Source organism: Oncorhynchus tshawytscha, linkage group LG05 (genome assembly GCF_018296145.1).
Source record: "Oncorhynchus tshawytscha isolate Ot180627B linkage group LG05, Otsh_v2.0, whole genome shotgun sequence".
NCBI classification, from domain to species: domain Eukaryota; kingdom Metazoa; phylum Chordata; class Actinopteri; order Salmoniformes; family Salmonidae; genus Oncorhynchus; species Oncorhynchus tshawytscha.
The window spans coordinates 59757313-59770328 of record NC_056433.1 but is presented as its reverse complement, the minus strand read 5'-3'; the positions used below and the strand labels follow the sequence as shown (position 1 = coordinate 59770328).

General features: G+C 42.8%; 1 protein-coding gene across 3 annotated transcripts; it reads right to left on the bottom strand.

Annotated features, from left to right (window-relative positions):
* Positions 1-978: 978 nt before the first annotated feature.
* Positions 979-5723, bottom strand: cdkn2c (cyclin-dependent kinase inhibitor 2C (p18, inhibits CDK4)). 3 transcript variants are annotated; one of them, XM_042322166.1, is made up of 3 exons: positions 5601-5723; positions 4064-4190; positions 979-2358 (listed from the first exon to the last, which is right to left on the bottom strand). In XM_042322166.1, exons 2-3 carry the CDS (start codon positions 4187-4189, stop codon positions 1999-2001), a joined length of 486 nt encoding a protein of 161 aa, XP_042178100.1. In that variant the 5' UTR covers position 4190; positions 5601-5723; the 3' UTR covers positions 979-1998. The 3 variants fall into 3 exon arrangements, with proteins under 3 accessions (XP_042178100.1, XP_024277384.1, XP_024277382.1); XM_024421616.2 differs by lacking the exon at positions 5601-5723 and adding an exon at positions 4866-5577; XM_024421614.2 differs by lacking the exon at positions 5601-5723 and having other exon boundaries at positions 4064-4801.
* Positions 5724-13016: the final 7293 nt, after the last annotated feature.

The following is a 13016-nucleotide window of genomic DNA, read 5'->3' as shown; positions in this document are numbered from 1 at the left end:
GCACACAACCAGGAAGAAGCCAAATAAATAGTTATATTAGCTATTACATAGCCATTCACAGTTTGACTACACTGATATGTATGCAGTGTGTTTTCTTCTAATAAATATTGACGTTTTCTCGCTTTTGAAAGAAAAATAAAATTGCCATTCAAAGCGCCAAAATTCGAAAATATGACCGTCGGACAAAAAAAGGACATGTTCCTCCTACTCACCTAACGGTTGTAGGCTATGCTTTTGCATTTCTCCATGTGGCATGCACAAGCGTGTGACTGTTTTAAGTTCGTGTTTTAATGTTCATTGCACTGTCAATTTGCAAAGGAATAACAATATATATAAAAAATTATATAAGAATCGCCTGTCTCAGTGGTGAGTGGCCTATAATTTCATGCAGATGTTATGAGTGTTGGTTATATATCAAATAATGTTGTCTAACATGTGTCATAATCGCATCTGAAGTATCCTATAAGTATTACTGTAATTGTAAGTGAGGCATGCCGAGATTATGTACTGATTCAAAATCTGTTTGAATGTGAAATTAGGGTGGCCTATAGACAGACGTGTCTATAGATGGCTTGAATAGCCCCATAAAATAAAGCAACTCTATAGTCACAGCAAAACTAACATTATGTGATTTCATAATCACACTGATATTACTAGACACTCAATTCAGAAGTAACGGGGATGTCATATAGCCCATGTTTGGATATGAGTAACAATATTTGCAGCATTTTTCATTTTGAACACTATGTAGGCAATTTACGCTCCAGCTCAGATATTTAATTCCAATATATAGGCCTACTTTCAATAGCCTATATTTTCTTCTAATGGCTGAGTAAAGGAAAGGCTATAGTGTAATGCAAAATGATTCATGTAGGTGCATTTATCACAACTGTAGTGCTGAGTAGCCTCGGCTATCATGAAAGCATGGGGATCTAGATAAAAAGGTCAAATGCTAAAAGAAAAACGACAACAATCGAATAATCAGTGGACAACTGAATTTATTCGTCTCACAAATGACAACAGTGCAAAACATTGATTAGCAATATTCAAATAGAAGACAATACAGAAAAATGACGGCCGCCTACATTCTATTTCAACCTAATTTTGACCTGACACGCCAATCAGAAAATGAAACAAACAGGTTAAACAATGCAGACCTGTAGTCAGTTGCTGTCTTTGGTACAAAATAAAACGTCAATATTAGCAAACGCATGCTTTCACAGTTCATTACAAAATGTACTTGTTTCCCTATTTACAAAGTGCAAATAAAATCGAAGAGAATCGCCACATCAGTCAGGCTACCATTAGATTGGTCATTTATTACCAATGGTATGCATGGAAAAGGAGAAGAAAGGTATAGGCTACAGCTTTTTAGTCAAAATATCATGAGTTTAATTAACCGTGACAAATGGGACAAAATAAGACATTTGCTATGGTGCACAAGAGTACAATGGATGAAGAGGGTCATCTTTTTAAATTGTTACAGTCTAGAGAAGTTAAACGATACAATGTTGTTCCTCGTTTCATTTGAAATGGTCGGTATAGCCTACTAAACCCATCTCAAATTCAGTTATTATATTATTGGGATTGAATTGAAAGACAAATTCCTCTTCACTTTAACCAGCCATTAGACTTACATTAGGCAACATCCCAAAACGCAAGATCATGTTGCCGCTCGAGATGTTGAGTTGTTAGGGAAATGTTGTGGGCCTAAAAGTTTTTAATGGATTAAAATGATTGTTATAGTTCCAGTGGCATATAATCTTGTCACATTTTTTTCGCAATGGAGCAAACTGGAGTCAAAACCTATATGGAATGTGTTCTTATCAGGTTACAAGGAAACGTAACTCGACCTGAGTTCATGATAGTCTTTATGGTTGAAATTGAGGCTATCATGTCTGAAAACATCCAAACACATTGCAACAAAGGAGAGGTAGATTACATGTTTGCTACTCTCTCTCCACCTCTTTATCCCAGTCAGGATTGTCCCATGTATATTCATAAATTCATGTGCGCCTGAATGTATAGCGCAATGGATACTCTATTGTTCATAGTCGCCAAATCATAAGGTGTATGGCCTCCGGAGTTGTGCCTTGCGGCGTCCTTCGTACAACCAACAAGGAGCTGAACCACGTCAAGATAGCCTTCTCTTGCGGCTAGATGCAATGGAAGATTGCCGTCGTTGTCCAAGAGGTTGACGTCTGCGCCATGATCTATCAGGACGCGTAGGGTGTCCACGTATCCATCCCTTGCAGCATCATGAGTGATAGTGAGACCCCTGACATGGTCGCGCACGTTTGGATTTGCGTTAGCCCTCAGCAGCGCCTCCGCGATGGCTGGGTTACCAAGTTTCATCACCTGTAAAATATAATGAGAAGAGGTTATAGAGCAGGATAATTACACACAAGTAATAATATAAAGACAAAATGTACCCTATAGGAAGTAAAAGCTACAGTTTTAATATAAAATATAAATCATTTAGGGATATGTTGCAGAGACACAGGTCTAGATTTACACCTATGTTTTCAAAAGGAATGATCAAAAATAAATCGTACCCACAAAAAGATTTATCAGTCCTGGGATATAAATGATTATCTTCACCTTTTTTAAATTCTTCTTCAGACCTAAATGCTGTAGACCAATTACCGTCTGATAAAACAGAGTACACTTAATTAAATCATAGAGCCTTAGTTGATCATCAGTATTTAACTAAGTTTCATGATAGGCCTATATATTTTTCATTTGGAAGAGAGGAGCGATACGAATAGCTCATTACAGTTTTGTGGCAGTTTTTTGTTTGACACAGTGTTGTGTCATAGGCCTACTTAGATGATCATTTTTTAAAAATAAGGTCAAGCTTTGAGCGCTTTGAATAAAGTATGACAATTTGTAAATTGTCATTATACATTCAACAGGCTAAAGCAACTTGTCCTAAATCTCTCAAAAACGTGTGTTATGGTTCAGTCAATGAACCATACTTGAAACACTTTTCTTTTAGCATTTTCATCTGTGCCCTGTGCCCTATGACATGGTAAGAGATTAGCCTATCTGAAAATCTATGCAGCTTGGTCATATGAACAGGCTGTCCAAATCAACCAAGTCTTTCACAATCTGCAATGTGTTCGTTTTTCATATTAGTTTGATTGTGTAACTTGACAAAACAATAAACGGTAGTTACATTCCTATAGCAAACATAGCAGGTTGGGACTCCCATGTGGTACAAGGAAGTTATTCAAAGGTATCGGTCAAGGAGGTAACAATAAAAGCAAATCAATACCGTATAAGTTCTCAACCACCATAATTGAAGTATGAGATGAAAAAACAGATAATTTTAACTATATTTCTATAAATCGAGAAATATTCTTGTTGAAAACTATTAACGTTTTCATAGGCCTATTTGAGTATGCATGCGGGCCCAAAGTGCATGGGGTCATGCAGGGTCTTGATGTTTCTATCTTATTTTTTTATCACTACTGATCAATGATCTAAGGCACACATTATTCTTAAAAAAACAACAACATGATCACATTATTCAACGAGTTTTCATTGTGAACCCATGTGATTCACCATCTTCATTAAGAAATATAAAGCTGCTAAACTTTTAGCCTACAAAATGTGTAAAACAACAATATTACATTGCATTTAGAGTGTTGTATTCTGTATTTCACGTCTCTGGTAAATCATATATAAATCATTAATCTACATTGTTTTTTTTAGTGGCTCAGATAGTGCTACTAAATTAAGGCCTATAAATCACTTTAAAGCCCTCTAATTCCACAAATCATACAATACAATTATGACATCCAACATAGTAGTCTATGCTTTATAAGGCCTTGAAAATCACTTGGATTTCTAAAAGTAAATCCAAGTTACAGAAATTGTATAGCCTCTTAATACCTTTACCACTTTGTCACCAAAGCACACCGTTCAGTCTATTTGACATTATGTCAATGCACAAATATGCTAATATGTTGTAGTTTAAGTTGAAATCGATCATATAACTTCTGAATAGACCAAATAATGATTTTATAGATTTAGGCTTCATATAAAATGCTTTACCAACCTGTAACGGTGTCCTGCCGAATACATTGTTTGCATTAACATCTGCTCCGTTCTGTAATAACATCTCAACTTCTGCCAAGTCTCCTCTCGCAGATGCACTGCTCAGTCTGTTTGCCTCTCCAGTCATTCTTGGTGGACGAAAACAATAAAGAGAATAAGGTTATATAATACAGGTTAAAAACCTTGATAGGCCTCCTCTGTATGTGCTTGATTTTGGTTGTAAGTCTTGGTTGTGACACAAGGCACTGCTAAAGTGTAGTAAATAGTCTGTAGCCCTCTGAAAGAAATTGGTAGGCTACACTGCCAGGGTCCGCCTCCCTTTTTAATGCCATCCCACTGTAACAACTCGCTTCGGCACGGAAAACAACAGGGATGTCACGCCATTTCTAACTCAAATTCATGGTCATCATCACCTTCCTTAAAAATATAGATTTTCATCACGTTGGATTGGTGTTTGGGATTTCCAATAGTGGACCAAGACGCACGAAGTTGAAAAATGTCAAACTAATTCCAATCGTCCAGCTGCAGAGTTGACGTTCATACTTATTATTGAACCCCGTTCACGTGCAGTCGGTAACATTTGAGATTCTAAAATAGAGTTAATGGATATTCCCCATGTTTATGTATAGGCTAGACCGGTGTTATTCCAGATGATTTTACCCAACTCTGCAGGTAGCATAGCCTACCCTCATTAGATTTTAACCTATAGCCTGATAATGTATTCTAAATGCAGAGAGAGAGGGGGGGGTATGTCCATGAAATGATATCATCCAACAGTTACAACGCATTAGGCTACAACTCACATTCAATGTCCAATTCGACCTTGAGTAAAAACCCATATTAAACTATTCTGTTTCCTAGACAGCCTACTCCGTTCGCTAGTCTACTTCACTCTGGGACTGACAATATAGGTTAGCCTACAGGTGCAACTCCCCAAAATGCTGGTCTGCTGCTCTCAAAAGCGTTGCTTTTGTCCTGCAACTGTATCCATGGCTGCCGTTTCGATAAGGGCTTGCAACTTTGTAGCGTCTGATTGCCGACTTGCTCTCTCACCAGTCCCAGATGAGAAAGAGAAGAAAAAATATTCTGACAACGTTAGGTTATCCAATGACATTTGGAGAGATGCTTGTTCAGACTTTTATGTAAACTTCCCGCCCATTTTCAAATGATGATACTTGGTCTGGATATCGTCCTTCTTTTGGTTCATTAATAGTAAAGCATTTGTTCAGACAGTGCGCGGGAACAGTTTCGTCATTTGATAAGCAACGTTCTCTTCTTCCACTTAGCACAATGTAGCAGTATAGGCGACCATCTGTTACAATTAAAATAGTTAGACTACTAAACTTTTGTAAAGGTGGGTAAATCAATAAAAAAATCAACCACACCACGGAGTTTACGGGACTTAGTAGCGTTTCAAGTTCAGCCTGCAATAGGCATATGCCGGGTAGGTGTAGCCTAGTCGTGTAGGAATATTAAACAGAAAAGCTTACACGATTTTCGATTTATAGCCTAGACTTGATATAACATCCCCTACTTACTAGATACAACACCTCAGCATCAGTTGTTGAATGAGTTCACTCATTCGATTGGTTGGCAGTCAATATTTAGATGGGAAAAAAACGCTGGTTTTGACATAACTTATTTTTGAAATACAGAGCCATACGCCCACATAACAGTCGATGAGAGCAAGAGAAGGAGGGCGGGACAAAAAAGACTGCAGTTGTGACGATAGCCTGGGCTTCTTTCCCGGTTGTAAAATAACATTTTCATAACCGAAAAATGCCACGACGTGTTGCTCTAGAACAGTTAATATTGTTTTCTGGTTAGTTTCGGTAGCGCTCTATGGGAAAGACAACAACGATAACCTAAATCATAAGCATGATTCTTTTGCTATGAGGTCTGTATGCCTAGATGATGTATTGAAAGCCCAGTCTTTATCATTTCAACACCCCTTTGATAAAATGAGGGATGGAAAATATTCAAAGGCAGAGCTAGGATGCAAGAATTCATATTCCATGGGATTGATAATTTGAACAATAATCTGAAATCTATTGCTTTTAACCTACATTGTTAAAGGCTCAATTGACAATAAAAAAAACGTGCATTTTGCGTTACGATGGGGGGCAGCTGTATGGCCTATCACACTAAGCACGGACCGAAGCAGACGTCTTTTGGAAGTATTTCTTTGGTCCTAACTAGACCGCCCGTCTTTTTAAATTTATTTTATTGGCGCGGTCCGAACCCGCCTTGATTTCAACGTTCATAGATTTCTATGTTTGCTTAATCTTTGGTCCGGTTCGGACCGACCTATATTTACCGAGGTAAAGTTGCTTTTATATTCACACCATTCGGACATTCAACAGACAATTCAACAGACATTCAACAGACATTCAACAGACATTCGCCAAAATCAATTTAAAAATGTAAAAATCAATAACTAATTCACCGTTTGTCACGGAATCATCAAACTAGATATGATTTATTCTATAAATGTCTTGCATACTTTCGCAACTTTTGTTTTGACTAAAAATTCCAGTTTGGATTTGATAGAAGGCATGTAGTCTGTCTAGGTCAAAGTTCTAACGAGTCTGTTATACCCTATTAGAAGGGGCCTGGCATGAACTTTTGCATCTTCAGTCATATTACATTTGATTACAGGAAAAAACTATGGGATGAAGGGGTCAGGCCTGCCTAACCAAGAAGACAGGTGGACATGGACATTCCACAGGGGACATAAGGAAAACTAAGAGTAAACCATAACATACACTACCATTCAAAAGTTTGGGGTCACATAGAAATGTCCTTGTTTTGAAAGAAAAGCATTTTTTTTGTCCATTAAAATAACATCAAATTGATCACAAATACAGTGTAGACATTGTTAATGTTGTAAATGACTATTGTAACTGGAATATCTACATAGGCGTACAGAGGCCCATTATCAAATCAAACTTTATTTGCCACATGCGCCGAATACAAGTGATGACTTTACCGTGAAATACTTACTTACAAGCCCTTAACCAACAGTTCAGTTCAAGAAGAAGAAAATATTTACCAAGTAGGTTAAAATAAAAAGTAATAATAAAAAGTAACACAATAAGAATAACAATAACGAGGCTATATACAGGGGCACCAGTACCGAGTCAATGTGCAGGGGTACAGGCTAGTTGAGGTAATCTGTACATGTAGGTGGGGGCGAAGAAACTATGCATAGGTAACAAACAAACAGCAAGTAGCAGCAGTGTACAAGGGGGGATGTCAATGTAAATTGTCTGGTGGCGATTTTTATGAATTGTTCAGCAGTCAAATGACTTGGGGGTAGAAGCTGTTGAGGAGCCTTTTGTTCCTAGACTTGGCGCTCCGGTACCGCTTGCCGTGCGGTAGCAGAGAAAACAGTCTATAACTTGGGTGACTGGAGTCTCTGACAATTTTATGGGCTTTCCTCTGACACCACCTACTATATAGGTCCTGGATGGCAGGAAGCTTGGCCCCAGTGATGTACTGGGACGTTCGCTCAACCCTCTGTACCGCCTTACGGTCAGATGCCAAGCAGTTGCCCTACCAGGCAGTGATGCAACCTTGTCAGGATGCTCTCGATGGTGCAGCTGTAGAAACTTTTGAGGATCTGGGGGCCCCCACCAAATCTTTTCAGTCTCTTGAGGGAGAGACTGTGCCCTCTTCACGACTGTCTTGGTATGTTTGGACCATGATAGTTCATTGGTGATGTGGACATCAAGGAACTTGAAACTGTCGACCCGCTCCACTACAGCCCCGTTGATGTTAATGGGGGCCTGTTCGGCCCGCCTTTTCCTGTAGTCCACGATCAGCTCCTTTGTCTTGGTCACATTGAGGGCGAGGTTGTTGTCCTGGCACCACACTGCCAGTTCTCTGACCTCCTCCCTATAGGCTGTCTCATCATTGTCGGTGATCTAGCCTACCACTGTTGTGTTGTCAGCAAACTTAATGATGGTGTTGGAGTCGTGTTTGGCCACACAGTCATGGCTGAACAGGGAATACAGGAGGGGACTAAGTACACACCCCTGAGGGGCCCCAGTGTTAAGGATCAGCGTGGCAGGCTTTTTGTTGCCTACTCTTACCATCTGGGGGCGGCCCGTCAGGAAGTCCAGTCCAGGATCAGCAACCATCACAACTGTGTTCCAATGGCACGTTGTGTTTGCCTCACAAGTCCTCAGCTGGCAGCTTCATTAAATAGTATCCGCAAAACACCAGTCTCAACATCAACAGTGAAGAGGCGACTCCAGGATGCTGTCCTTCTAGGCAGAGTTGCAAAGAAAAAGCCATATCTCAGACTGGCCAATAAAAATAAAATATTAAGATGGGCAAAAGAACACAGACACTGGACAGAGATATAGCTTTTTCTTTGCAACTCTGCCTAGAAGGACAGCATCCTGGAGTCGCCTCTTCACTGTTGATGTTGAGACTGGTGTTTTGCGGGTACTATTTAATGAAGCTGCCAGTTGAGGACTTGTGAGGCGTCTGTTTCTCAAACTAGACACTCAAATGTACTTGTCCTCTCACTCAGTTGTGCACCGGGGCCTCACACTCCTCTTTCTATCCTGGTTAGAGCAAGTTTGAGCTATTCTGTGAAGGGAGTAGTACACAGCGTTGTACAAGATCTTCAGTTTCTTTGCAGTTTCACACATGGAATAGCCTTCATTTCTCAGAACAAGAATAGACTGACCAGTTTCAGAAAAAAGTTACTTGTTTCTGGACATTTTGAGCCTGTAATCGAACACACAAATGCTGATGCTCCAGATACTCAACGTGTCTAAAGAAGGCCAGTTTTATTGCTTCTGTAATCAGCACGACAGTTTTCAGCTGTGCTAACATAATTGTTAAATGGTTTTCTAATGATCAATTAGCCTTTTAAAATTATAACTTGGATTATCTAACACAACGTGCCATTGAAACACAGGAGTGATGGTTGCTGATAATGGGCCTCTGTACACCTATGTAGATATTCCATTAAAAAATCTGCTTTTTCCAGCTACAATAGTCATTTGCAACATTAACAATGTCTACGCTGACCTCTTCAGCCCATAGTTTTTTCCTGTAATCTAATTTAATATGACTGAAGATGCAGAAGTTTATGCCAGGCCCCTTCTAATAGGGTATAACAGACTTGTTAGAACTTTGACCACACGCCTTCTAGACGGACTACATGCCCTCTATCAAATCAAAACTGGAATATTTAGTCAAAACAAATATTGTAAAAGTATGCTGGACATTTATAGAATAAATAATACCTGGTTTGATGTTTCTGTGACAAACAGTGAATTAGCTATTGATTCATACTAAATGGCATTTTATAGATTTGATGTATTTCTATAAAATCAAAACTGGAATTCTTCCTCAAAACAAAGGTTGTAAAAGTATGCTAGACATTTCTAGAATACATTGTATCTAGTTTGATGATTCTGTGACAAACGGTGCATTAGTTATTGATTTTTACATTTTTAAATGGCTTTTGGCGAAAATCTGTTGAATGTCCGAATATAAAACCAACTTTACCTCGGTCCTATATTTGGCCCAAATACAGACATCTATAATTGGTTTAGATCTGGTGCGGGCCTTCATTTGGCCCAAACATAGACATCTATATTTCACAAGTTTGGACAGCACAGCACAACACAGTACAGTAGAGCACAACAGACTAAAATACATTACATTACAGTAAAGAAAAGTAGAGTATATTACAGTACAGTACAAAACAAAAGAGCACAATAGAGTACTGTAAAGTAAAGAAAAGTATTGTTCAGTACAGTATAATGTACTGTATTGTACCCTACTCTAATTAAAATATATTCTACTGAACTAAACTGTACTCTACTGTACTATATTAAACTGTACTCTACTCTACTGAATTAAACACTACTGTACTCTACTGTAGTCTACTGTACTGTACGTGAAATTTATTTTCGTAGGATAGCCGGAGGCAAAGTCATTATTATGTGTCGGGTGATTAGTTGACGCTTCTTGTGTGCTTGACATCACTCCGAGCCCTTACCAAAAACCAAAACAATGGCAGACAATTTCTCTCACCTTGGATCTAAAACCAGTAGTAGCTAACCACCAACTTCAATGACAGTTATCTTAAAATTAAAAGACATATCTAATATTCCCACTGTCACGGCTTCTAGGAGTAGTGGGTGGAGGAGTCAGGCGCAGAGAGCAGAGTTAGTTCAAACGTGGGTCTTTATTCCAGGAACAGAGTAACGGTCACGCCAAACACACGGGCGCATAAATAACCAAGTCCAAGAAACAGGACAAAACCGCCCAGAAAAAGGAATCCATATAAATCCACACACATGAACAGAAAAACAAGCCCGCACAAAAGCAGGCGGGCATACCGGGTTTAAATAGCCTAAAACAAAACCCAAACAAGAAACAGGTGAAACTAATCAGACAAAACTAACTGAAACAGAAAAGGGGATCGGTGGCAGCTAGTAGGCCCGGCGACGACGACCGCCGAGCGCCGCCCGAACAGGAACCATCTTCGGCGGGATTCGTGACAGTACCCCCCGACACGCGGCTCCCTCAGCACGCTGACCCCGGCCTCGAGGGCGACGCGGAGGGCGAGGCGCAGGGCGATCCGGATGGAGGCGATGGAACTCCCTTAGTAGCGATGGATCCAAAATGTCCCCCACCGGTACCCAGCACCTCTCCTCCGGACCGTACCCCTCCCAGTCCACAATGTTCTGCAGGCCCCTCACCCGGTGTCTCGAGTCTAGAATAGCTCGTACCGTGTACGCAGGGGACCCCTCGATGTCCAGAGGGGGCTGAGGGACCTCCGGCACCTCACCTTCTTGTAGGGGACCAGCTACCACCGGCCTGAGGAGAGACACATGAAACGAGGGGTTAATACGATAGTAAGAGGGGAGTTGTAATCTGTAACATACTTCGTTTATCCTCCTCAGGACTTTAAATGGCCCCACACACTGCGGCCCCAGCTTCTGGCAGGGCAGGCGGAGGGGCAGGTTTCGGGTCGAGAGCCAGACCCTGTCCCCTGGTGCGAACACAGGTGCCTCACTGAGGTGGCGGTCAGCGCTCTTCTTCTGCCGTCCACCAGCCAGGGCGCCTTAGAGCGCTTGCACCCACTCCTCCACCGCAGGAGCTTCGGGCTGACTCTGATGCCACGGAGCCAGGACCGGCTGGTAGCCCAGCACGGATTGGAATGGTGACATGTTCGTGGAGGAGTGAGTTCTGTGCCACCTCTGCCCATGGGACGTACCTCGCCCATTCTCCTGGCCGGTCCTGGCAATACGACCGCATAAACCTACCCACTTCCTGGTTCACTCTCTCCACATTCCCATTACTCTCGGGGTGATAACCAGAGGTCAGGCTGACCGAGACCCCAGACGTTCCATAAACGCCCTCCAAACTCGGGACGTGAACTGAACTGGGGACCCCGATCAGATACAATGTCCTCCGGCACCCCGTAGTGCCGGAAGACGTGGGTAAATAGAGCCTCCGCAGTCTGTAGGGCCGTAGGGAGACCAGGCAATGGGAGGAGATGGCAGGACAGAGAACCGATCCACAACGACCAGAATTGTTACGGTTTTCTTGCGGTGAAGGAGAGGAGGACCAAAATGCAGCGTGGTCATTTTGATACATGTTTAAAAAATGAATAAACACGAACAATACAAAACAAGAAACGTAACGTGAAAACCTAAACAGCCTATCTGGTGCAAACAAACACAGAGACAGGAACAATCACCCACGAAAGACTCAAAGAATATGGCTGCCTAAATATGGTTCCCAATCAGAGACAACGATAAACACCTGCCTCTGATTGAGAACCACTCCAGACAGCCATAGACTATTCTAGAATAACCCCACTATACCACAATCCCAATACCTACAAAAACCCCAAGACGAAACACACCACATAATAAACCCATGTCACACCCTGGCCTGACCAAAATAATAAAGAAAACACAAAATACTAAGACCAGGGCGTGACAGAACCCCCCCCCCTGGTTCGGACTCCCGGCCGCACACCTAAACCCATAGGGGAGGGTCCGGGTGGGCGTCTGTCCACGGTGGCGGCTCCGGCGCGGGATGTGGACCCCACTCCAACAAAGTCTCAGTCCGCCTGCATCTCGTCCTTAGATTGGCGACCTTCGCCGCCGACCTTGGCCTAGTAACCCTCACCAAGGGCCCCACTGGACTGAGGGGCAGCTCGGGACTGAGGGGCAGCTCGGGACTGAGGTAGCTCGGGACTGAGGGGTAGCCCGGGACTGAGGGGTAGCTCGGGACTGAAGGGTAGCCCGGGACTGAGGGGTAGCTCGGGACTGAAGGGTAGCTCGGGGCTGAGAGGAAGCTCAGGGCTGAGAGGAAGCTCAGTACTGAGAGGAAGCTCAGGCAGGTAGTTGGCTCTGGCAGATCCTGGCTGGCTGGTGGTTCTGGCAGATCCTGTCTGACTGGCGTTTCCGGCAGATCCTGGCTGACTGGCGGATCCTGGCTGACTGGCGGATCTGGAAGATCCTGGCTGACTGGCGGCTCTGGCTGCTCTGGCTGCTCCATGCTGACTGGCGGCTCTGGCTGCTCCATGCTGACTGGCGGCTCTGGCTGCTCCATGCAGAATGGCGGCTCTGGCTGCTCCATGCAGACTGGCGGCTCTGGCTGCTCCATGCAGACTGGCGGCTCTGGCTGCTCCATGCAGACTGGCGGCTCTGGCTGCTCCATGCAGACTGGCGGTTCTGGCTGCTCCATGCAGACTGGCGGCTCTGGCTGCTCCATGCAGACGGGCGGCTCTGGCTGCTCCATGCAGACTGGCTGCTCTGGCTGCTCCATGCAGACTGGCAGCTCTGGCTGCTCCATGCAGACTGGCAGCTCTGGCAGCGCTGAACAGGTGGGAGACTCCGGCAGCGCAGTAGAGGAGGAAGGCTCTGGCAGCGCTAAACAAGCGGGAGATTCCGGCAGCGCAGAACAGG